This window comes from Sciurus carolinensis, chromosome 12, assembly GCF_902686445.1.
Source record: "Sciurus carolinensis chromosome 12, mSciCar1.2, whole genome shotgun sequence".
Lineage (NCBI taxonomy): Eukaryota > Metazoa > Chordata > Mammalia > Rodentia > Sciuridae > Sciurus > Sciurus carolinensis.
The window spans coordinates 27,999,320-28,026,546 of record NC_062224.1 but is presented as its reverse complement, the minus strand read 5'-3'; the positions used below and the strand labels follow the sequence as shown (position 1 = coordinate 28,026,546).

Sequence of the window (27,227 nt, the reverse complement as noted above, 5' to 3'; positions counted from 1 at the left end):
TTTCTTCTTCATTTCCCCTTTTCCAAGTCTCCTACTAACTGTATAGTTCTATGAATCTGTTCTCACTAAGCCACATAGTATCAATATTAGATATTATTATTTTATTTGCATCAAGGTTTTCTTTGGCATACCTTTGGATCTATTTTATTTTTGTGTGTGCGTATTCACACACTCTGAGGAAGATTTATGGTATGGATATCTTTTTCTCTGTATTTCCATTCTAGCTCTATCATTTCCAGTTCTGTGACTTAGCCAAGTTGTTTAGACTCCTAAGGTTCAGCATCTTCACTGGTAAGAGAGGGATAGAAAAGTATACGGCACTGGGTTTTCTGAGGGTTAAATGAGTTAAAATCTATAAAATGTTTAAATTAATGTCTGATGATAGTAATACTTGATAAATATTTGTTATTATCATCATCAAAAGTGCAAAAACCTTTTAAAAATACAAGAAATGACCACAGGTGATACAAACTCTCACCACAGATGTGAGCATCAATGAAGATTGAATACTTCAGTGAATAGTTGGCAGTATGCATCTAAGGTCTTTCAAGTTACTTTGTATTATCAGCACATATCCTCAGATATGATGAGCAAATTGTCGGGGTCTTAAGCCCCCTTGCTCTTCTCAACCACTGACAAGGGAAGGGGACACTCCCCAACAAGGTCAGACCAGGATAGGTAGGGCCACTGACCGCCTGCTCCCAGTCCTCCTGGCGGAGGACAATTAGACGCGTGTCAGGGAGACCCGTCACAGCAGGAACTCGTTTATTGAGGAAATCACACAGCTTTTATGTAGGGTGGGGGCTAGGCGGGTACCAATCAGCTTAAAGGTTAGCAAGGCAGGGGAGTTCATGCAGGCGAGAGTCCCATAGGACTATATGGCAAGCACGAGCTGATCACGTTCGCGGAACTGTTGTTAACCAATCCCTGACGGTGGTCCGATTCATCGTCATTAACTATTGAAACCGCCTTTGAGGCCTTGATCTTGCTCACTCCCCAGGGAGTAAGGAGTCAGCCTGAGTTAGTTAACGTGTCATTAGTCCCAACACAAAATAATGGTCCCCCAAAGATGTTCACATACTAATCACTGAAGCCTGTGAAACATGTTATTGTATATGGCAATAGGACTTTGCAGGTGTGCGTAAGATAAGCATCTTGAGATGAGGAGACTATCCAGCATTGATTATGCAGATGGGTCCAAGAAATCAGGACAGTGGTAGGTCAGAATCAGAGGAGGGGATGCAATGAGGGAAGCAGAAGTCTGACAGAAAGATTTGAAGATGCTACACTTCTGGCTTTGAAGATAGGAAAAGGGGTCACAAGTCAAGTGATGTAGGCAGTCTCTAGAAGCTAGAAAAGCCAAGGAAATGGAGTCTGTCCTAAACCCCGAAGAGGAGCACAATCCTGCCTAACACCCTGATTTTAAGACTTCTGATCTCCAGAACTGTAAGGTAAGAAATTTGTATTGCTTTAAGCTACCAAGTTTGAGGTTGTTATAGCAGCAATACGAGTTATTACTTAGGACAAAAATTAGAGATGGGAAGACAAGATTAAACATATAGAATCAATGATGCTATTTTATTTACAATAGTAAAAAAATTATAAATAATCATAAGTTCCAAAAATAGGTGATTACTGAGAACAAGTATAGAACTCCCATAAAATGGAACATCATCACACAACCATTACCAACCAAGTTTACAAACATACTTAATGATGAGGAAAAATAAAATATCCTAAGTTAAAAAAAAGAAAGCTTTATTTTAAATTTCATAAACACATTAAAATAAAGATTTAAATGATACAATCAAAACCCTCGCTATTTTCTATCACTGCATTAGTATAATGGGTGACTTTTTCTTAAAATGTATTCTCTTTTTGTGTAGCATCATTACTTCCCCATAGAACAAAATTTCTAGAGGAAAAGATGATGCTGCATCCCTGCTGCACAATATAATAACTGACACACAAGCTACTCCATAATTATGTGCTAAAATGTTTTCAGTATGTTCAGGCTTTTCAACAAAGGTATTACTGATATAGTTGCAAAATAATAAATGCAAATAATGAAAAACTTTAAATTTCAACTTCACTAATGATAAAAAATTAAGAATATTTTCACATAGTAAATTACATAGTTTAAAATACTACGTAAACATCTTATGGTTACACATAGACACTACTGAATATAAACTAGTATGTCCTTTTAAAAATTTGGCAACATCTTCAAGAATCTTTACAGTGTTCATACACTGCCACTTACTCATTCAACAAAATTTAGGGGGCATCCACTATATGCCAGGCACTGTTCTAGGCACCAAAGATAAAACAGTGAACAAAATAGAACAAAACAAACAAAATAACCCTACATGCTTGGAGCTTATATTTTAGAAGAGAAGGTAGTTAATTAGAAAGATAAATCAGTACAATATATAGTATAAAGGCAGTAATAAGTACTAAAGAGAAAAATAAAAAATAGGAAGGGGTGCAGGAAGGCAGGGGAGAGCATACATGGTTTTTGTATGCATAACAGTACAATTTGTATCCTTTCAGGACTTTTTCTGTGTTCAAACACATACACATTATACAGACCAGACACAGACACACACACACACACACACACACACACACAGAGTATGTGTCCATACAGACATCAACTCCCCATTCCCTCCGTGAGAATATCCAAAGTTAGAGGTATGGCCATTTTTATTACATAAAATTTTTAAGGATATAGCAGAAATAGTCAAATGGCTTCATGAAATATAATTAAAATTTTGTTATATAAACATTTTAAATAATACTGTGTATGTTCATTTAGAAATAGTGTTTACAAAACAATTTGATTCTACTTTTCTTACACATCTTTGAATGTAGGGTCTTTATCATCAATAGAGCCACTTTTAAAGTTATCTAACATAGTATAGCTATAGTATAGCTCAAGGGCACACAAATTTCTCTTCAGTTGAAGTTACCTGAGAACAAGCCCTTTTTGAGTTTATGTATGTTGTTGTCACTGGAAATTTTAAACCAACCACAAATACCCATTAGCTTTTTGTGAGCTCCACAAGCTCCTATTATATTGCTTTGTCATTATAAAAAGACTTAAATATAATGACATCTAACACTTATAATTGTAAGGTACCCTCTAAAAAATAAACTTTTAAATTTGTCTTTATGAATCAAGACTTTGAGAATATTTTATGTTCTATCATATCACAGGAAAATCTCTACTAAGTATTAAAACTTCACATAAAACCATCCATACAGAAGTCCTTCGTGATTCAGATAATATTTAATCTTTACATTATCACAGTAGACCATCTACTTGAAGCTATATATAATATATATATAGATGAAAGATTTGAAGATATATATATATATATATATATATATGTTTCACAGCAAATATGACCCATTTGCTTTTTCATTTGTTCATTCATTTACTCAATATATATATTAATATATATATTAATATATATATATACATAATGTTCTATACAAATTCTAGCCTCTCATGGAGCCTATATTTTAGGAGAAAGAGACAGATTACAAATGAATAAGTATATAATATACCTAATAATTATAAATCCTATGGAGGGAAGAAAGGAAAAGAGAGGTGAGAGTAAATCAGACACTATGGGACAAAGAAGGGGTTCAAAAACTTTGTTTTGATTTGGAACCGAAAGAGTCATAGCTGAAGAAAGATCAGATTCCCAGTTAAATATGCCCAATTGTCCACAGAGCGATGACATTTTCAGTTTGACAAGGTATGGTGATCCTGACCTTGATACAGCATAAAGATGTGCCATCTCATATGTAATTCCTTATAGATCCAGCTTGGTTCTCCTACAATATCTCCTCTTAGAATTGTGCATGATTTTATCAGCAGTTTTCAACGGACTCCATTGGGGAATGGGACAATTTTGCTTTTGTTTCTTGACCAGGAATCACTTGATCCTGAAAAGTCTCATGAGAAGACATGGTGAAGTCTTTAACAGCAAACTGAAGGAAACAAGGGCACTGTCTGGCAGGTATCTGGGAGAAAAACTTTCTAGGACAGAAGAAAGACACTGCAAAAGCCCAAAGGGGGAAGCATGCTGGTTTTGTAGGAGTCAGAGCTAGGATGCCAGGAATCTGGCTACAGGAGATGTGGTCTGAGAGATGGAGAGGCCCTAGCCTATGTAGGCCTAGGAGCCTCGTGCAGGACTCTGACATCTATTGGGTGATATCAGAAATGGCTCAGGAGTTTTAAGCAGAAAAAACAACCTATGTGACATATTTTAAAAGATCACCCTAACTACTTTATTGAAAATACAGTTGAAGTGACAGAGCAGAAGCAAGGAGATCTGTAAAAAGGTTATTGCAATAATCCTTTGTCCATGTTCCTAGAAAAAGAAGCTCAAGCAAAGCTTAGTGATAGATGCTTTATCTGGGAGGTGAAACTCCAAAGAAGCAAGAGCAAGGATAGAGAGGCAGGGAAAGAAGATAAACAAACAGAAGGCACTCCATTCCTAAACTGGGCACAGCTTCACAAGGAAATCCACCAAATGCTGTAGGGACTTAAGGCACTCCATTACTAAACTGGGCACAGCTTCACAAGGAAATCCACCAAGTGCTACAGGGACTTGGCAGGGCCAGACTGTATGGGGTCATCACACCCCACAGCTATTGGGAGGAGTAATGAGAAGTCCTATACAGAGACACTGTTGGATCTAAAGCAGCACTTTCCGTATTTCCATATGTATTTGAACAAGAACACTGCAGGGGAGGAAAGAAGAGGGACCTATCTGCTGGTTTCTATCTCATTCCATCTCTCCACTGTCAAGCCACCCATTGCATGACTATCACCCTTCACGCCCTAACCTCCCACACCTTTTCCTACCTGTTCAGGTTGTGTTATCTATTCCCTCCAGAAGGCACCTGGAGCATCCAGATCCCACACCTGCACTTCATTTGGGTCCAGATACCAGGGACAGGCTGAACATTCTGAGAGACAGGGCCAGGCCCTCAACCCCTCACAGCATTAGACAAGACAACAGTGGCATTAGCCAGGGTGTGACACTGAACAAGCAGCCCAGGGCCCAGGAGGCGGTGGGGCCGAACAAATCTGGAGTGGTACATAAATTAAATCTGACTAAATAAGAGAGAGATTATGGACCATGTGGCAAAGGTGAAAATGGAGAGAAACAACAGAATTATAAATATAGTTTGAAAATAGAGTCTATAGAATTTGCTGATGTGAATGAAAAAGGAAAACCAAGGATAATTCCAAGGCTTAGGTGTGCACAACTAGAAGAAATGGAGATGCCTGTTACTGGGACAAGGATGGCTACAGTTGTGAGGAAGTTTTAAAGATAGGACAGAGACCAGAATTCAATTTTTGGATACCTTTAGAGAAAAGAGAGTGTGGGAATAACAATGAATCTTGCCTAACAGAAAAACTACAAAAATCTTCAAAGTTAGTCCAAGATGTGAGCAGAATCAAAACACTTGTTAGTCAATGTATGCAGTCCTGGCACCTCCTCTCAACCCCATCAATGCCCTCTTGTTGTCTATCAGACACTTCCTGACACAGGTACTACAGAACACTATTTTCTAGATGCTAATGAGTCTGCCCCACTCCCCCACACTTAAAAAAGGAGGGGAGGTCATGCTAAAATACACACGGAGGGTGCTGTTTAAAAACAAAAAGTGTTTTTACACGAGGGCTTCTCAACACCTTGAAGACATTTAATGTATCCTGAAAATGTCTCAAGGAAAGATGTGAAGAGTTTATAAACTTATTTGACCATCAAGGCACACTGATTACAGGCTCTCAGAAGACTGCTGCATAGGACAGCAGCTAGGAAATGGCAACTAATCTAAACTCATTTTGATCCTTGCTTCATTTGGTTTGCATGATCCAGTCCCCTCTGTTTGAAATGCTCCATCCTTTACTTTCATAGCACAAAGTTCTTAGGCCCTCTACCTCACTCTAACCTTTCCAGCTCAGTGTCCCTCCTCAAGGGCTCTTTCTACCTACACATGAAATGCCGCTGTCCTCACTGCTCCATCTGGTAGGTCCTCAGTGTCTATCTCTAACACTATGTATAAACAAATTATTTCTCCCTGTCCAAAATGCATAAGTGGAGCCTACTTGATATTTCCATGGGTCTCACGGAGAGTTCAAACTTTGTAACCCCAAAACAAAACCCATCATTTCTCCCCATCTCTCCCACTATGACCTGCAAATACATCATCAAACAAATCACACAAGAAATATGCACATTTAACATCCAAATAACACGTTTTACAGCTTTTTAGTTCCTATTCATCCTCTAAATAAAAGCCTTCTCTAATTTTCAATTCTGTCTAAATGCAAAATTCATCATCTATCAACAATAATCTTCTGACTAACCACCCTTCTTCTAATTCATACTCCCTTATGGCCATAGGGTAAAAATTTCTAATACATAACTATGAGGTTCACTATCCTTCATTAACTAACTGGACCTACAGGATAAAAATGTAAGTGCTTTTACTATCAGGTTGTAAATTGCATTATGTAATTTGGCACCTCTTAAGTTTTGCCTTCTACTTTCTTAACATTTCTTACTTACAACATAAGTTGCACACATATAGTGTGACAGCATCTCAGGACTTATACATTGCCACACAGTCCATGCTTACTCATGTCTCTATGAGTCTGTTCCTTCTGTGTGGCATACCCTTGCCTTCTTGAGTATCTGGAAAACTCCCAATCATCCTTAAAAGGCATACCTGAAAAACTAACAAAACTGAAGGAAAAATAACAAACAGATAAAGTAAAATAAGTTAAAAGAAGAATGGGAAATTGATATACAAAGAGCTCTTACAAAGCAATAAAAATATTATATTAATGGCAACAGGAGCAAGTTATAATAACTTACAAACTCTAAGCATATGAAAATGAAAATTCTCTAAGTGACATCAGTATGTATTACTCCATACTGTATACCAGGAACTAATGTGTACTGAACTTTAAGCACACTGTGCTTCACTAAATCCTCCTAACAACCATATAAAGTTAGGATTATTATCCTAATTTTATCAGTGAAGAAACCTAAAAATGAAGCCAGTCACAAAACAATGTAGAAAAAAAGAACTAACATTTGCTAGTACTTATATTATATTTTATTTAACTCCTACAACACATATCCATCTCACAGATAAGGTACTTAGGCTCAGAGAGGTTAAATAACTTCCCAAGATTCACACGACTACTGTGTAGCAGATCTTTCCAATTCCTAAATAATGGCATGATTTTTATCACTCAGAAAAACATATGGAGTAATTCAGAAAGCTCTGGGAGGGAAGCCAGGGAAATACACAGGAAGTTGACATAGGCGACATCTGTCACATAGTGGAGAAGTAAGTTTCTAGAGAATCTAGAGGGAAAAACAGAACAGTCTGCTCTCTTCACTGCTGTCTCTTTTACCTGTTCACATTCATTTCATATCATCTTTTAGGGTTATAAGTAATTCTTTCCATGACCAATCTATTCCCATGTAATTCAAATTGAGCCTGAACACTCTTTAACAATATAAAATAATAAACAATCAATTTCTTCTAGAGGCATTTTTTAATTTGTTTTAATTAGTTATTCAGGACAGTAGAATGCATTTTGACATATCATATATAAATGGAGTATAACTTCTTATTCTTCTGGTTGAACATAACGTAGAATCACATCAGTCATATAATCATATGTGGACATAGGGTAATAATGTCTGATCCATTCTACTATCCTTCCTACCCCCATACCCCCTCCCCTCCCTTCACTCCCCTCTGCCTAATCCAAAGTACCTCTATTCTTCCCTAGATGCGCTCCCCCCCACATTGTGAATTAGCATCCATGTATCAGAGAAAACATTTGGCCTTTGTTTTAGGAAGATTGATTTATTTGCTTAGCATGATATTCTCTAGCTCTATTCTTTTACCTACAAATGCCATAATTTCATTCTTCTTTGAGATTGAGTAATATTCCACTGTGTATAAGCACTACATTTTCTTTATCCATTCATTTGTTGAAGGGCATCTAGGTTGGTTCCATAGTTTAGCTAATGTGAATTGAGCTGCTATAAATATCTATGAGGTTGCATCACTGTAGTATGCTGATTTTTAGTCCTTTGGGTAAAAACTGAGGAGTGGGATAATTGGGTCAAATGGAGGTTCCATTCCAAGTTTTCTGAGGAATCTCCACACTGCTTTCCAGAGTGGTTGCACCAATCCACAGCCCTACCAGAAATAAACGAGTGTACCTTTTTCCCCACATCCTCGCCAACACTTATTATTACTTGTATTCTTGATAACTGCCATTCTGACTGGAGTGAGATGGAATCTTAGAGTAGTTTTGATATGTATTTCTCTAATTGCTAGAGACGTTGAACCTTTTTTCATATATTTGTTGATCGGTTGTACTTCTATGAAGTATCTGCTCAGTTCCTTAGACCATTTATTGATTGGGTTATTTGGGTTTTTTTGATGTTAATTTTTTTGTGTTCTTTATATATCCTGGAGATTAGTGCTCTATCTGAAGTGTTTATGTGGTAAAAATTTTCTCCCATTCTGTAGGCTCTCTAGAGGCAATTTTTAATAATATACAGCAACTTTCTATAACTTTACCATATTGAGTACTCACTACATTCTAAGCACTATTCCAGTGCTTTCTAAAAAATTAATTTATAATCACATAACTCTCGCTTGAGATGGGTATTATTATGCTCCCACTTTTTTAGAAGAAGAAACTGTATGATGTGAGACAGCTAGTAAGCGACACGTAGAGCTTTCAACCAAGGCCTTCTGACTACAGAACTGTGCTCTTAAGCTGGGAGACTAAACACCCTCTGTCACAAACTATCTTACATAAATACCGTATAAAAATTCTTTTTCAAATTATTTGGCACTATAAAATGACTATCATAGATCATTGAAGGATTAGATACTAAAAAGAATGATAGAATTTGCTAAGTAGAAACCATAACACCTGAAGGATTTCTAGAAGCATTTGGCAAAGAGAAAGTAAATATATGTGGGAGTAGAGCTCCCTCTACACAAATAAAAGATTTTCATTCATTTTAAACTCCTCCCTCATCCCATTCTTTGCTTCCTCTTCCATGGAGGGAGTGACTTCCCTAATTGGCTAATGTGAGAATTTGGCATGCTTGACTCTTGGGGATAAGCTATCCATAGGAAACATGGGCTCTGACTGGACCCTCCAGTTGTGCCCAGTGCTGCTTAGTTCTCTGGTTCGATATTAGCTGACCCATTTGGTTGCTAAGCTACATCCTCTAATTCAACAATTATTAGTAATAGATATTTGTATTTCCTATTTGCCTTGCTCTTATTTCTCAATTTGTTCATAACCATAAAGAGGGACACTAGTTATTGAGACACCTAAAAAACCCAACACTAGATAGGTCCTAAAAAAACTTAAATGTTGTTATCTCTTCATCAGCACTGAGGGAGTAACTGGATTTGTGAACTATAAATGATAAATATTTTTAAATGGGCCAGTTACATTTTGCTTCACTTTAAATTGGACAAGTAATATAACAGCAACAATGGGAAAATAGGCATAAAAAGAAAAAAATTACAATCTCAAAGGCAAATATAATTTCAAATCAAGCAGTTCAAACTCCAGTCCCTTAACAAATGATGTTCCAAAAATATCGCTAGGTGACATACAGATCTACACAGAAAAACACTTCATGATAATACACTTGCCTGAATCACTTATAAATATACCTGATCACAAAGTGGTTGATGGTGTCTCCAGTTGACATACAAGTCATTGAGAAACAAAGAAAAAAGAGATTTGGAAAATTTAGCAACTAATGAGTGACAAGTAAGAGACTTAGTACTTTATCATAAAATATTAAGGCTTAGCAATGTTTACTAAAGATGGTTAAGTATTACATGGCTAAAACTCAAAACAAATACCATGGAAAATCTTCAGAAATTATTTGGTGGAGCTGAACTTTTTTGTGTTTAAGACTGTCTGTACCCAATGCTTGATTATATAGCCAAAGTTTGCCTTTATTAGCCACCTTAAACTGTATCTTGCTGTTCTCCTGCTATTAACTTTAAAATGAGAAAATCATAGAATCTTATTTGCTTATATTCACAGGTGTCCTTGCAGTCTCCACTGATATATATATACTCTATGATACTACTTCTTCCACCGTTTTCTATAAAGAGATATTTTCAAATGAATGATTTTCATTAGCCAAAAATTGTTTACTTTTTTTTTTCCATACTGAGGATTGAACCCAGGGGTGCTTTATCACTGAGCTACATCTCCATACCCTTTTATTATTTTATTTTGGGACAGGGTTTCACTAAGTTGTCAAGGCTGGCCTCAAACTTGTGATCCTCCTGATTCAGCCTCCTGAGCGTTTGCATTACAGGCTGTACCACCACACCCAGCTCATTAACCAAAATTTTATAGGTAATACTGGTAATAAATAATATTGAAGAATGGCCAGGCATGGTGGCTCATGCCTGTAATCCCAGCATCTTGGGAAGCTGAGGCAGGAGGATAACATGTTCAAAGTCAGCCTCAGCAACTTAGCAAGAGCCTAAGCAAATGAGTGAGACCCTGTGTGTAAATAAAATATTTAAAAGGGCTGGGGAGCTGGGGATATAGCTCAGTTGGTAGAGTGCTTGCCTCACAAGCACAAGGTCCTGGGTTCAATCCCCAGCACCACACACAAAAATAATAATAATAAAATTAATTAATTAATTAATTAAAAGGGCTGGGGATGTGACTCAGTGGTTAAGAATCCCTGGGTTTAATCCCTGGTACAAAATAAAGGAAGGAAGGAAGAAAAAAGGGAGGGAGGGAGGGAAGGAGGGAAGGAAGGAAGGAAGGAAGGAAGGAAATCTACAAGTATACTAAGTACCCCTACAGAGGAGTAGTATGTGTAGAAGACTGTAGTAGATGTGTTATGCTTGTGGCACTCTAGAATCTTTGCCTATGTTTCCTATGTTTGAAAAACTTTCCCCACATGGGTCCTTGCTTCTCAAAACAGATGTCAGAATTCACTTTCCCAGCTTCCTTTGTGTGGCAAAGGGATCTAGTACCCACAAACCACTTGCACTCCTATAAGAGCTCAATTTGAAAGTAGCGATGTGAGGAAGTAAATGAGAAAATCTGTCTTTTTGGTGAAGAAGATAGCGGAAATATCCACCTCTCAGGACAAAACTTCAGTGGCACTTATGGCATCCAATCCCCAGCATTGCTGATGCAAGCTGTGATGTCAGTAGAGAGCTTTACTAGGGCAAAAAAGTGTGGTTTGACCAGTGCTCCTGGGGATCCTATTTGTTGAGGGTCCTGTAGGTTCTGAGCTTCCCAGTATCCTTTAATTATGTTATCCTGCTTATGTTAACTAGAAAGTGAATTCTGTGGTTTGCAACTACAATATAAAATAATGATGATGATAATTTGGGTTAAGCCAACTATGGTTTTATAAAAATAATGGTAGATGATTATTCAATAATAAACTTGATAGTAATCTAAGGAGAACCTTTCACAGTATGGTATTGTGTTACAGGCTACACAGGAACAGCACAGGATGTGAACATGTAAATACATGGGCAGGCAGATATACAACCAAGTAAAATGAAATTTAGAAAATACAAAAGCACTATAGTGACTACCACAACAACAACAGCATTTTGCATACACTAATAAGGCTGAAAATTTTACTGAGTTATTAAAATGTTCATTGGATTAGCAGGAAATCTATCAGTGTTGTTAATTAAACACACTCTAATTATTAAAATTCAGTAACATGAGAAAAAATGAAAATTATATATTTGAAAGGAATTAGTATCTGGAATACATAAAGAACTCCTACAACTAAAAAAAAAAAAAAAAAAAAAAAAAAAAAAAAAAAAAAAATACAACATGAGCCAAGGACTTTAGAAGATATTTCCCAAAAGAAGATATACAAATTACCAATAAGCACATGAAAAGATCTTTAGCATTTTTAGTTATTGAGAAAATACAAATCAAAATCACAATGGGATATCAATGCATATGCATTATGATGGCTATTATTTTAAAAGAATAAAAACATATGGATGTGAGGATAAAATGGAACCCTCATGAATTGGTGGGAATGTAAAATTGTGCAGCTGCTATGGAAAAATCTGGTGGTTCCTCAAAAGGACTAAGAAGAATACATGATTCAGTAATTCTATTCCTAGGCATATAACCCAAAAAAATTGAAACTAAGGATTCAAAAGGATACTTATACGCCAATATTCCAAGCAGCATTAATTACAATAGTTAACAGACTGAAACAACACAAGTGTCCATCAACAGATGAATGGATAAACAAAACTATATACACAGAATGGAATATCATTCAGCTTGTTTGGGATGATGAAAAAGTTTTGGTAACTGATATTGGTAATGGTTGACAACACTGTGAGTCACTTTACATCACTTAATAGTACATTTAAAAATATTTATGATATATTTTGCATTATATATACGACAGTCAAAAAATTCATTATAAACACTACCTAGAAATCAGTCAAAACTATTGCTCAATATTATTCCCATTTTGCTGCTTTTCACTATTATTTGAAGTGTGGAACAAAGTTAGAGGATCTAATCAAAACAAATGGCAACATAGCATGATTAAAAGAGAAAGGTAGGTTAAAATACTGGTTTTACCACTAACTAGCTTATTACACTTAGACCAGGTCCTGACATTTTAAGGTCATTAATAAAAGTTAAAAGTTAGCTGCCATTGCTGTAACTTTCATTATTATAAACCATTTGGAAGGGAGCACTATTTTATTACAGATAAATTTAAACTTTGGTACATCAAATAAATGAACATTGGAAGACAAACAAATGCAGGGAAAACATTTGCATAAACAAGATTGAGACCATATCCTTCATATGTAGACCTCAAACCAAAGGCCAGGAGAGCAGAGCCCTAGGGAGGGCAGGAAAGCTACTTTGAATCACAGGGCATGGGGGACGGTAGGCCTCTCTGAAGACACAACATAGTCACTAAGATATGACAGATGAAAAGAAGATGGAGTGGGAAAATCCGAGGTAAGTCTAGAGTCAAAATTCAATATCAAGACTGCAGTTGTGGCTCAGTGGTAGAGTGCCTAGAATGTGTGAGGCACTGGGTTCCATTCTCAGCACCACATAAAAATAAATGAATAAAAGATATTGTGTCCATCTACAACTAAAAAAGATATTTAAAAAATAAAGTATTTTAAAAACTCAACATCTCAGAAAATTTTAATATTCTCAATCCATTAGATATTGTCAATATTTTAAAGTGTGTCATTACCTTTGATACTGAAAAGGGAAGCAGGGAAATTTCAGTTTTGTGGTTGTCTTAGTAAAGTAAGAAAAAACATGCATTGCATGAGGCCCTGGTTTCAATTTCCAGCACCGCAAAAAATAAATATAAAAATAAACATGCAGGTTCAGTTTGTCACTCCACATCCCAGTGCCCGCTTAGTACCTACCACAAAATAGGCACTCACTTGAAATTTTTAAGGTGAATATTACCAAAAGTAAATCTAGCACCCAAGAAACTAAAAAAACTGAACATGAAAGAGTTAAGTAGAATAACAACAATTTAAGAGGCTACAATGTATCCCACACTAATAAGCACTTGAAACATTTTATCTTTAATCCTCACAATTCCTCAGTGAAAGAATGGTTTCAAAAACAGGAAACGGGTTCGAAAACATTTAAAGGGGCTGGGGAGATAGCTCAGTTGGTAGAGTGCTGGCCTTGCAGGCACAAGGCTCCCCGGAGTTCGATCCCCAGCACAAAAAAAAAAAAAAAAAAAAAAAAAAAAAAAAAAAAAACATTTAAAAAGGAACCCAGTGCAACAAACTGTGAACTCTACTCTGAACTCAGATCTCTGGCATCTACATGTAGATCTGTAGAAGATTCCACACACTCACCAGGTTGTCTCCCCACAGTCCTAGTTAGTGCGCTTCTACCTTGACCTGTAGCTAGCTAACATCCTGCTCGGCACCCTCTCCTCCGGCCCCTGCTCGGACTTCCCCCAAGATAAAAAAACCAAGGCTCCACGTTTCCCGGCCACAGCACGTGTAGAAGTGGGGCTGGCACTAGGCAAAGGGCTCGCCCCTCCCCCGACCTTGGTCGGTTCCATTTTATTTTGACTTAATAGCCCAGCAAAGACAGCCTCACAATCTTGGGCCCTTGGAGGCGCCAAGCCCGCTCTGGCGACCACCGAGGGGCCGGGAGCAGGGAGTCGGCGCCGAGCGGGGCTGTCGGGGGCGACGCACCCCGCGGTTTCCTGGGCAACCGAGCGCCGCCGCAACTCCGTCTCCGCCCCTAGCGCCTTGCCGCTCCGCCCCTCCCTGGCGCCGGGGCCCAGACAAGCGCCCTAGACTGACTCGAGAAAGCATTCCGCCCTTTCTCACCTCTCAGTGCGTGGTGCATGCCACCAATGCCGCTGTACAGCTCCAGGACCCGCAAGGGCTCCATTCCTCCAACCGCCCCCGCCTCCGCAGCCTTGGAGCTAGGCCTACCGGTCCCTCCGCTCCTGCTCCCGCCACCCCCACCGCTCCTTCTGCCTCTGGTTCCGCGGTTTTTCAGTTCCCCCCACGCAGTCGCTGGGCAGGACTTCACAAGGCAGCGCGGGTCCTGGATTCTTGTTAGAGATCAGGAGCGGGAACAAAGCACGGAAAACTCTAAGGCCTCCAAGTGAATAGCAGCCATTCCAGAGCCTGATTGACGCTCAGTCTTCCTTGATTTGTTTTCGGTGGCCTTGAGTGGGAAAGAAACCCCGAGCTCAGTAGAAGAGTGAAATCTGCCTTCTCTTCAAAGTGAATCAACACTGATTAGAATCCAGAAAAAAATCACTTTGGGGCGGTCTATTTTTCAGCCCCTTGGAAGTCTGAAGTGTCCAAACATTACTCCTACTAATCTTGAGCAGTACCACCTACTCAGTGGCTGTGGCTGCCCGCTGGAATAATGCAGATAAATCAGATCAGCGTCTTCTCTAGAGAAGGTTCCAGAATTAGAAGCAGAACACCGTGTGTGACAATAACCCCAAGAATGCTTATCGTAGTCATTAATAGCTTTAATTATATTTCAGCTTGAGAAACAACCCCACATAGGATACATTGTTCTTAATATCACTCAGGACTGTGAGATTCCAGGAACTAGGGCCTTGACTCTCCAGGATGGTCCAATGACCAGATGGTTAGAGACTTGATTATAAACTAAGATAAGTAGCCAGGAAAGAGAAAAGAATACCCTTCTATTTGTTCTCAATACAGTCACAGGTTAACTTTGTTAAGATAAATTTAGGGGTACTACTTGTGTTATAAAAATGATTTGTTAGAAACTTTGCATGCCTACTAATGTAATGTTAAAAAAAAAAACTGAACAATTTTGATATGATCTATGAAATTAACTTTTTAAATTGCAAATGTATATTAGCCTTTAAATGTTTTGCTTTTATTGGTCACTTAGGTCAGATAAGAATTTCTATGGTAGAAAGATACTGGAGAACTGAAATTTAGCCTTGGCATTGCCAGTAACTGGTTGTGAATTTGAGATAAGTGGTATTGGCTTATCTGTAAAATAAAGGGGAAGGAAGAAGGAGAAATGAGTGCTGAGGGTGTTGCAGGTTCAAGATTCCATGGTGGCTTAGTATTTAAAACAATAAATTCTTTTTGAGCCCATGGTAAGTACCTGTTCAAATTAAATATCTAGAAAGATTTTTTTATCTACCTTAAACAAATGTAGTTTTAAACTAATTCATACATATATATGCACAATAACACACATAATGCATGAAAAAAATTTTTCTGATATTTATTATATGATATTAGTACCATAAACAATTACCAGCACATAAAGTATAAAGGGAGGATCCATAATCCCAGAGCTTTATATATAGTCAACAAACAATATATTAAATAAACCTAGATAGAATTTGTTCAGCGTTAGTACTATAAATCAAAATGTACAATGAAGTGTGTTCACCTGTAGGAGAGAGCAGTACATACATATGTGGCAGAGTTGATGAAAAATACCAACCTCCTAAAAGAAAGTCCTGCACAGGCTAATTATTTAACTGTTAACGTTGATACTTAAGGGTCTTCACATTGTAGCTTAGAACTTACTTTTCTCTCTTTGATTTCTTCCTTTCTTGAACTCAGTTGTAAACTAAGCTGATCAGCATTCCCCAGATATACCCTTCACTTCACTTCTCTGCTTCTTTCCTTGCTTATATGCTTTACCTTGCCTAGACATCTCCTAACCTTCTTACACTTCAAGTAGAACCTTCCTTTTAGAGTCCCAGTTAGACACCTGAACTCATTTCAGTTTTCTCATTCTCCCTTATTTGCTGAAAACACAGATCTCCCCCCCCCACTTCCTAACACTAAATCCTTTCAGTTCCTTCTTGACCAATTTTTGGCTCCTAGGAGCCACATCATCTCTTTTTGTGATAATTTACTCTCTAAAGTTCTTCATATGTTATAATTTTTCAAGAATAAAAAATTTCCACATTATCATAACTCACAACTACCTCCGTGGAAGCATCTGTACATGTTAGGACCCCTTGGATTCCATGCACTCTCTTCTAATCTTTGGTACAAATTGTGTGATTTAGAAAGAGAACCACGGGGGTTGGCACAATAGGGAGTAGCTGAGAAGGAAAGTAAGATGAACAAATACAGGGGGAAAAGAGTACATATACTCACAATTTTTTTTCCCAGACTGAATCTAGAATGTTCATAGGGGAGGGAAAAAAAGCCCTCTAATTCCATAGTTTCCCATAAAGTTATCCTCAACAACATGTCCAATATTGCTTATATTCTAGTAAAAGAAACAACACATTTTTGAAAATATAAACAACTATCAAAACTTAGATTTTAGTATATTCACTATATTTTCTCTTAAAACAGAAAATGCATTTTTTAAGAAATCAAAATGTTAGTGAATCCCTAGAAAATGAAGGAATATATAAGGCATATCAGAACTCATTCAGAGCACTTCATTTGTAAGTTGTATCAGAGCTCATTAAGAGCACTTTACAATACCAAAGGGAATATTAAAATAATAGCACTCCCAGTTATGGAACGGATCCTCCCGTAACTTGGAATCCAGCATCATTTCCTTCTTCCTCTCCTGCCTGTCATTATTATCTAACAAAATTAAACAGATCTGCTTAAAATACTTTTGGCAATCACCTTAGGGTTTCCATGATCCGGGTCATTCTTTATTCCTCAGTGAAATGTGAGTTGGATTCCTCTACAGGCTCATCTACAGTGAGAGAATACCCTGCTTCTGCCAATGTTGGTAATGAACAAATTCCATTTTGGTTTTACAAAAAAAAAAAAAAAAAAATCATCTTTATGAATGTAATGGAAATGAAAGCTCATCGTATGGAATAAATTGGCAATAAATGTCCTCAAGAGAGGAAATTATAGTCAGAAGAAATTTGAATTGGAAAGGTCCCCAGAGCTCATCTGCCACTCATGAGCTCCCATGTATTTAAGAATACTTTCTACCATGTCCCTGATCTCCAGCATTAAATCCAGGCATTCAAGCAGTTAATGAGGGCACTTGGTACTACACAGAGTGAGCAGTTTGGTGGTGAAGATCTTGAATTATTAGAAAACCATTCTTTATATTCCCTAAATTCAATTGCTTTTAGATTTGCCCCCTGTACCGACTTTTAAAACTCTATTTTATCATGAATTATGTTATAGCTAAAAACACAAGCTCAGGTGCCAGAGTGTAGATACAAATCACAGGTCTCTACTTCCTACCAATGTGACTTGGGGAAAGTCATTTAACCTCTCTGAGCCTAAGCATACCTCTAAAATATACAAATATTAGGATCTGTACTTGCTGGAAAGATTAAATGAGGATCAAATCACTTTGCCTGGTGACTCCCAAAATGTAATTAGCTGTATGATTATTAAATAGTATCTATAAACAGTAACCCCTCTTTATCCGCTGTTTCACTTTTTGCAGTTTCATTTAACTCCAGTTAACTGGGGTCCAAAAATATTAAATGAAAAACTCAAAAACCAATATTTTAAATTATGCATTATTCTATGAAATCTTGTGCAGTCCCTTTCAATCGTGCCCTGGACACGATTCCTTTGTTGGGAATATCCATGTTTGATATACTACCTGCCCTTGATATCTTGATTATCAGATAGACTCTTGAGATATTGCCATGTTTGTATTCAGTAATCTTTATTTTACTTCACTACAGCCCCAAAGCACAAAAAGAGTGATGCTGACAATTTTATTACAGCATATTATAATCATTCTATTTTATTATTTATTGTTATTAATCTTACTTAATTGATATATTTAACTTTATTATAGGTGTGTATATACTGAAAAAATACAGTATACATAGGATTCAATACAGCCCATGGTTTTAGGCATCCACTGGGGGTCATAGAGCATATCTCCTAAGGATAAGGGAGGACTAATTGACAACCTCTAAGTAATCCCTTCAACTGTGATGTGACACGAATCCAATCTCTCATGTCAGTTACACTCCAGTTTGGTGATGCTTAGTTTAGGAACCAAAACTGAACACTGGGCCCTGAACAAGGTAGAGTGGTCAGTTAGCTACAGACTAAGGGCTCTAGGAAAAGGTGGGTCTCGTTGTGGTTGTTCAGGAGTAGATTGGGCTTGGACCAGGGTGGAGGAAAGACTGGAAATCTGATAGCCACAGACATTGCTGACAGAATGCTGAGTGTGAAAATACAGGAAATCAGAAGACAGGCAGAAGCACATATAGTAAGACATTGCTATATGTCTTACTGATTGAGGTTGAGCAGACCTAGAGTGGAGGTGGAGGAAACCTATTAATAGTATAGTCATTTATTGACTCTTATGTACCAGGCACTGAAGAAATATTCAATCAAAGATTTTAACAGTAAAACATCTGTTTCAGACCGTAAAATTGTCAATAGTTTTTTAAAATGGGGGTAAGGTGGGGAATGTCTTCTATTTCCTAAGCATAGGACTATTTTACTAATTTCATAAATTGTTGATCATAAAATTTTCATTGATTCTCTAGAGTTAACCTTGACAATAGAAGAACCACTAGCCACATCTGATGACTTAATTTAATTAACAAAAAATTTAGTTCAGCAGTCACACTGGGTACATTCAAGTGCTCAGCAGTCATACATGGCTAGTGGCTACCCTATTGCTTAATGCAGAGTATTTCCACAGAGTGTTCTTTTGGGCAAATCCACTCCAAATGATTGTCTCCAAGTTACAATCTTTAAGGATAGGCCTTCCATAAAGGAAGTGTGTCAAGATGTGCACGAACCACTTAATAGTTCATATCGAACACTAATTTAAAATAAGACCCTATAAAATATGGAATAAAAGGAACTCAAATAAAGCAAATTTGCATCAAAACATTCCTTCCCTTTAACTAGCATCTAGTTACCTTTCTGATCAACTGTCACAACAGAAAAGAAACAGGAAAGAGCAGATGTGTTCTGTCAGTGACAATGATAAACTTTCAAGAGAAAAAGAACAGATGGAAAATGAACTTTCTGGTGTCTTCAAAGAGCAGTACATTTCTATTGAAAAAGAATATCCTAGTGACCTCCAGCTGTGAACAATGTTATCCTATACTTACCCCAGAAGAAAAAAAATGCTTTTAACAGAAACAAGAGGAAATTTAATTTTAATTTCTACTGAAACACATAAAAACCATGTAGCTTGCCTGATACCTTGCTGTGATTTTGCTCTTTGATGTTATTTTTGAAATTTCTAATTCAAAACTGTTTTTCAGCTATCTTAAAGATTATATTTTAGTCAAATTAAAGATAGTGGGAGTCTCTCTTTAAAATTGCTTTCATAAGCTCCTTTCTCTGAGAGTAACCTTAAGAACTATTTGATCCAGTGTTTTCCAAACATTTTTCCCCAAACTTTTGTTCAAACACAACCTCAGTTAGAATCAGGGTCAAAAGAAATGGAGACATAGAACAAGTGCAAGGTCCTGTGCACACACATCCTATGTGCTCTGTTGTTGAAGCATCGATGGTAGGGGGACCCTGGTAGAAGGCCAGATCACCTCCTAGTTCCCATCTACTCCTATGCTTCCTCCCCAAAAGGCCTATATCATAAAATCACTGATTTCATGCAACCTGTTTTAAAGTTGAAAGCATGGAGATCCAGATATATTTTGCCTGGTGTCACAGCTGGGTGGAAGAAGTCTGACTCGGTCCCCTTCAAAGGGTTTCCATGGCTGAGTAGGCCATAACATAATACAAAATACGCTGAATAGGCTCAGTGGACCCAGGCCTGCTGGGCTCCTTGACCCAGAAGCAAAACCAGGAATCTAAAGTAGCTCTAGGATGGAGATTATATTGCTTCCTGAGAACAGACTGACCTGAGAACTGAGGGCAACTTTTGAGATCTATGAAGCAAACCCAAGCCAACATGGCAGCAAACGCAAGCCAACATGGCAATGCATGTTATAAAGGTCAGATGAAAAAGGTTAACATTGCTTAGTAAAAGAGGAACAGCCCCACAGACTAATTAGTAGCATGTGTAATAGCTCTTCTGCCAACCACTCTAGTAAAGACAGCTTGGTACAGTGCAAGGAACATGGCCCCTAGAATCAGATGGATTCATCTGAATCTTGCTTCCTGCTTCTAATATTTTCAATTCTCCTACAAAATAGCCAATATTTGCTAAAAAGATAGCCGCTTGTATTCAATTTATACATGTGTGTATATATATATATGTACATATATATGTATTCATATGTAATTCATAGATATGGATTGATAGGTAGGATCAATAATAAGCCTAAAATGATACTCTTTACTTTCAATTTTCTGAGTAATTTTGTCATAAGATATAACCCATTCTTTCCTAATAGAGGAAATTTTAGAATACTTTCAAAAGGAGTATATTAACATGAGATCAGTTTCTATAATACCCAACAAGATGTCTCTCCTCACTTTTTTCTATCACAGCCTTCATTCTTCCAGGGGGAAAACATGGCCGATGCTGGGAATGCAGGCAAGCTGGTGTTACTTTGCTCCTTTTCTCTAGTAATTCACCTGAGCATTCAGAACTGCTGGAGGTAACCAAAATATACAATCTAGAACTATCAATATCAAGAAAAGGAAATATTCAAACTCCATGAACTCCCTTATTCTTCATAGTCTGTTCTTTCATTGCTACTTCATCAGAATGATAAACTAGAACCCAAAGATAAATGACATACATACAAGATTTTTTTTTTATTTTGCCCTGATTATTTAGGACTAGATTAGTTATACAAGAGTATCACTTACAACCATCTACATGTGATACAATCATGATTAAAATAGCTAAAATATACTAATCTTTCCCTGGAATTGCACTTAATCTATTCACTCTACTTAAGGGAAAAAAATTAACTCTTCTTATTCTAAACTATTAAGTTACCTTATTAGCTTTCAAAGTCAGTTATGAGAGTCTAATACAGACACACCTATTCCCCAAACTCTCCCTTCATACTGAAATGCAGAATCTATCAACCCTTATTTTACAGAGTTAAATTGTTCCTGCAGACAGACCATAAGTGTTTCATTTCCATCTAAGGTAACTAGTGGTAAGCTAAAATATCTAAATTCCCCAAAGGGACTTGTTCTATGTTTAGTCTCTCAAAAAATACTGGCTGACTAAAATAGGCTATATTTCAACTGATGGCAAAAGTACATTTTACCAGTAGGGTGGTATCAATAATAAGACAATATAGACTTTTAAGTTTTAAGGAATTATAAATGATTAAAATGTTTATTAATCAGTTTTAGACCTATCAGCTTTTCTTTTTGAATATTCAGAGGGTTTTTTTAATATTCAGGTTTTTTATGAAGAAAGAAAAAAGAAAAACTTCATATCTCCAGGTTAACGGATTTATTTGCAAATCACATAATCACATGTATAAACAAAAGAAGAAGCACCAGTTCTTTTTTTAAAAGCCTATAAGTCATCAAATAATAAAAAAGAGTTGGCAAACATTTTAAGGAAGAATTTCACATTCAGAGTTAAGAAAGATTCTGGTTAAGAAAGAATGTCAGGAATCCACATGTCACATCCTTTTTTATTCCTTTCATTTTAGGACTACATTCTAGAGTAGGGTGGAAAAAAATGCAACAAAGACCATTATGTATAAATCCTTACAGTTCATAGTTTTAAAATCCAAAACTTAGCATTGCAGTTGAATGATATTATTTGTTCCTCATAAGGCAAGACATTACTATTTGGAAAAAAAATTTTTAATATTACCAGAAGTGAGAGAGTCCTCGTAAGCAGTAAAATAATAATAATATAGAGCTGAGAATATTGGGAGCCAAATTCAACTGTAAGAGTCTTCTGACCATTATTTCTCACTTTTGCTAATAATAAAATATTTACCAATAACACATAATTTAGAAAATGGAGAAACATATAACAATGAAAATTAAAACTACACTAAATACCCATGGCCCACATTTTGATGTTTCTCCCTTTAATATTTTCCTAATTATCTTTTACCCAACTCAGAACATTACTGCACATCCATTTTACATATATGATCCTCTTCATCTAGTATTTTGTCATTATCAGTTCTGTATTTCATTAGACATACCAAAGAAACATATGATTTTTAAATGTTATTTTTTTTTTAAATTTTAAAAAGAATACAGAGTATTTCTGAATTTTAAAAAGAATGATGAGGGATAAAACAAATTACACAGGTTTAACATGGAAAGCTCCTAATATTTTCATCAGATAGAGTCTACAAGTGGGGTTCCTGGGTAAAATGCTTATAATGATAACCTAAGTTCTTCAAACTTGTTTCCAGAAAGACCAGAGCCCAAATCCCATCAGCAGTGCCAGAGAATGCTCACCCGATATACTCTCATGATCGGCTGCTGTCACCTTGTGAGTCAAAACAGTGTATCATTTTTATTTACCATTACTGATTAGTATTGAGGATTAATTATTGTCACGTGTATTTTGTCAATTACTTGTGCTATGCATCCTTTTCTGATGAAGTAATAATGTTTCTGACTGAATAATCATTTGATTTTTGTTGTCTTTTTAAAATAAGCCAAATTCTTATTTTTTTAAATTTATCTTCATATATGATGTAAAGTGAAGTTTTAAACTGAACTTTTCTCCATATATTCAGTTTTCCCTTTTACATTGTTTTGTGATAGTTTTTTTTTAGCACATCATAATTTTATCTAGTGTGATCTGTATGCCTTTTATGTGTCTACTGTTTTTGCTGAAAACTTAACCCCATTAGTCCCCCATTTTCCCTGAAAGAAAAAATGAAATGTAGTCTTCCAAAGGCTACAAACAACCAGGCTTGCTTTCTTTAAAAAAAAAAAAAAAAAGTGTGTATTTTCTCTATTTCATGAGAAAATGGAAACATTCCTTCAATGGAGCATTAGAAGACAAATAAACATATACCTATTTTTTGTACTCTTAAAATCTGCTGATGTGCATACTTATTCTACACTCCCAGGTGATGTAATCATGTCAACAATCATGAAGCTTACTCAACCCAGTAACCAAAAATGGTTACTTTGATTTTTAAAAACTACATTTTCATACTTAACTAACTTTATTTACACGATAATCCTGTAAATACACATTATCAACATGATGCTTTTAATGAAGAAACGAAGGTTAAAAACACCTAAAAATTGAATTTGTTTAAAATCAAATAACTAACATATGACTGAGTCAGCACCAAAGGGCACATATATCAAAGAGAAATTAAAATAAGCAACTAATTTTTATATCAAATTCTACACACTTCTTTATCATTAGTGTTTATATTAATCATTCTTGATCTTTATGCTTTGCATTTCTCAGTAATCAAAATGCTTCAAAATTCTCTTCCTTCACACAGATGAGATAATTCATGGAGAGCAGCAACGCATATGGTTTTCAGATGTATGAAATGGGTCTCCAGAGACAAATGAGTCAGCCAAGTCAACAGAATAAAAGAATCCTATAGGATTTTATAAACCTGAGTTGAATTTATGTCCTAATAAGGAAAGGCATGCGTTTACTCACTAAAGAGATTATTCTACAGTTTCAGAACGAAGCCAATATATTTCATAATATCCTAGTCATCTGGATTGTCCCTCTCTAAGAAAGCAAAGATTCGTGCAAGCACTTAGTCCTTCATATTGAATTCCAGGCTTTTAAGACATTTTTTCTTTTCTGAATTCAAAAATGCCAAAGCGTTCTTTTCTATCATCTCAACAATTTCCCCCATTCTCCAACCCCCACACTATTCATACTCTGCCTGGCCACATGTACTAAAGATTCACTGGCACAGTGAGTCTCTTAATCACCTCTTGTTAAAATACAGGTTGCTGGACCTCACTTGCTCCTGGAGATTCTGACTCAGTTGCTCTACAGTGGGGGCCGGGTGTTGGAGTTTCTAATGAATTCTCAGGTGATGCCCATCCGGGTACCACACTCTGAGAAGAGGGTCAGATGCCAAGTTCCCTGCATCCATTGTACACATGGTACTCAGTGCCTTGGCCTCAGGTTTACCATGACTCATTGCCTTTTTCAAGCTTTTCCAGCCACAAAAATAAAAACAGACGAGGAGTAAATTGAAAACACAATGGAAACAGCTAAAGTAACACTGTCTAAATTTCAAGATTTGTGGCATGATTTCTGGAATCAGGGCAAAAGATCTAACAGTGATTCAGGTGAGTCTTTCTGACCACACTGAGGGCTGGCACCACTGAGGCTCCAGAAAAACCTGGAGCCCAAGCCAGGCAGTTTAGAGAATAATCCCCAAATCTAACTCAGATCCTCAGTTTCTGGTTTGCTTGATCTGTCAATAGTAAGTTCTTCCATGTAGTTTTCCAAATATATTTTTGACCTGTAATTCTTTTATGTGACTGACTTTTTCTACAACTCCTCGACTACTTTTTTTTTACTGTTTATTATTACAGAAAAAATATCAACAGTCAATCAATAAATGCTATTGGAATGACAAGTTGATAGACTGAAAATCTGGAGAATTGACAAAGGAGTTTCCTTAGGGTTTCTTCATTTCTGTAGTTATCATTTCTAGACAACTATCAGAGGAAATTTCAATTCCATTGATCATTTATTTGGGGGGCAAAATAAGGCATTTTATGTTACAGTATAAAATACGTCAGTATTCCATTTTAATTAGCAAATGGGTGACTAGTATTTTAAGTGGCACTGTTACATTCAATTCAAAATAATTGCTAAGAAATGTTCTATCTCACATTTCTGCCTGAAAAATAAACTTAGTTCTACCATTAACATATCAATAAATTGCAAGAACTACTGACCTTTTACTCTGATCACCAGGAGTCCAGTACCTTTCAAATTATGAGCCAGCCAATAAATGATATGCTTTTGAGTAGTAAACTTATTGCATCCAAATGTAGGTTTTTTAACTTAGTCCAAAGAAGAGAAAACAGAAGCATAAGGTTAAAGTTACTGAACACCCAGATTTTGAAATAAGTCAATCTGTATGAAGATGAGTCACCAAAATTACTTCCTTAGTGACAAAAGTTGCCTAAGTAACATAGATGCCTTACCATGCAAAGAAGTACCCAGGCAGTGTGTTTGGTTTCAAACCCACTAGTCATTTCCTTACTTAATTGCTAACCGCTCTTCCCAGCTGAGTTTGGGGCCTGTGTTTTAGGTAGTAACCCAGCAACTAGGTATTGTGCTATATTTTATCAAGAAGAACAAAAAAGTAACTCTATTTCCATGGATTTTAGAGAAAAGTCAGTGTTATTGCCCCAAAACCCTTTGACTTTGGGGGGCTATTACAAAGCTATTCACCTACATCTCAATGTGGCCACACCATTATGCAAGACATAGAGACAAAATTATTTAGCAGAGAAGAGAGAAGTAGACGAGGCACCCTCTAAGAGCAAGGGAGCAGTTTTATTCATTTTTATCATCTTAGCACCTAGCAGAGAGCCTGGCAAATGAAATAACTCAAAACACATCAACTGAGTGGGGTTGCCAATTCTTTTTCAAAATCATCTCATCTGCAAGGTAACTGTGTAACTGGTTGTGATCGAATCAGGCTTCTTAACATTTGTGTGTGTTCTTTTCCCCTTATATCCACTAAGTAACTGTGATCTGTGCTGCTGTTGCCCTTACATATGTAAAGTACTTTAAATATGCTTTATTTTAAAGTAAAACTGGTATTGATAAGCATCACTTAGAAAAAACAAAATATGCAAAAGCGATGAGATTCGAATTGCACAAAAAAAATTTAAAAATTGAGTAGGAAGCTCCTATGTATTATCAGTGATGCTGTTTTGGTTTGGTCTTGAAAGATCTTGGTTGCCCTTGTAATTCCCTGAACCCCCTCTCTCTTCATACAATTCTTCCACTATTCTTAGATTGCACAGTATTAGTATCCTAGAGTAAAATACCAATACATCCCCCTAAAATTCAAACTAATGAAGAGTGAGTATGGGGAGTTGTTCTTACTTACAGAATTAATATTTCCAATGTTCTTTCTTTTCCACTGCCAGATGTGGTTAAGCATTTTATTCATTTAGTTATGGGGGAGTCAAATATCATAACTGTTAATTTATTCTGGCAGGTTGAGTCAGAATTAAGAAATAAGATCTTCACAGAAAATCCCCCAAAATGTTCATAAAATTCATGATGATTCAATTGAGGGCACCATATTCTCTGAATCAAAATGAGTCCTGTTAACCACCATTTGACCCAGGTATCCCACTCCTTGGCCTATACCCAAAGGACTTAAAATCAGCATACTACAGAGATACAGCCACATCAATGTTCATTGCTGCTCAATTCACAATAGCCAGATTGTGGAACCAACCTAGATGTCCTTCAATTGATGAATGGATAAAGAAACTGTGGCATATATATATACAATGGAATATTACTCAGCCATAAAGAATGATAAAATTATGGCATTTGCAGGCAAATGGATGAAATTGGAGAATATCATGCTAAGTGAGATAAGCCAATCTCAAAAAACTAAAGGACGAATGATCTCGCTGATAAGCGGATGAGGACATATAATAGGGGGGTGGGAAGGGTTAGTGTTAGGGTTAGGGTTAGGTTTAGGGTTAGGGTTAAGGAGGGTGGTAAGAATGGAGGAAGGAAGGAATGTACAGAGGGAAAAGAGGGGTGGGAGGTG

The 27,227-nt window shown here is 36.6% G+C and overlaps 1 protein-coding gene across 8 annotated transcripts in view; it reads right to left on the bottom strand.

The window, feature by feature from the left end:
- The window catches only part of Trdmt1 (tRNA aspartic acid methyltransferase 1), a 63,307-nt gene extending 37,910 nt beyond the window's left edge, over positions 1–25,397 (bottom strand). For 2 of the 8 annotated variants that reach the window (XM_047521388.1, XM_047521389.1), the window contains exon 1: positions 14,458–14,575. In XM_047521388.1, coding sequence (XP_047377344.1) covers positions 14,458–14,521 — 64 coding nt within the window. In that variant the 5' untranslated portion in view covers positions 14,522–14,575. Of the gene's footprint in view, positions 1–6,599; positions 6,777–13,971; positions 14,128–14,457; positions 14,576–25,377 lie in introns of those variants that run through there. The other 6 variants (XM_047521390.1, XM_047521394.1, XM_047521395.1 and 3 more) reach the window with 5 other exon arrangements.
- Positions 25,398–27,227: the final 1,830 nt, after the last annotated feature.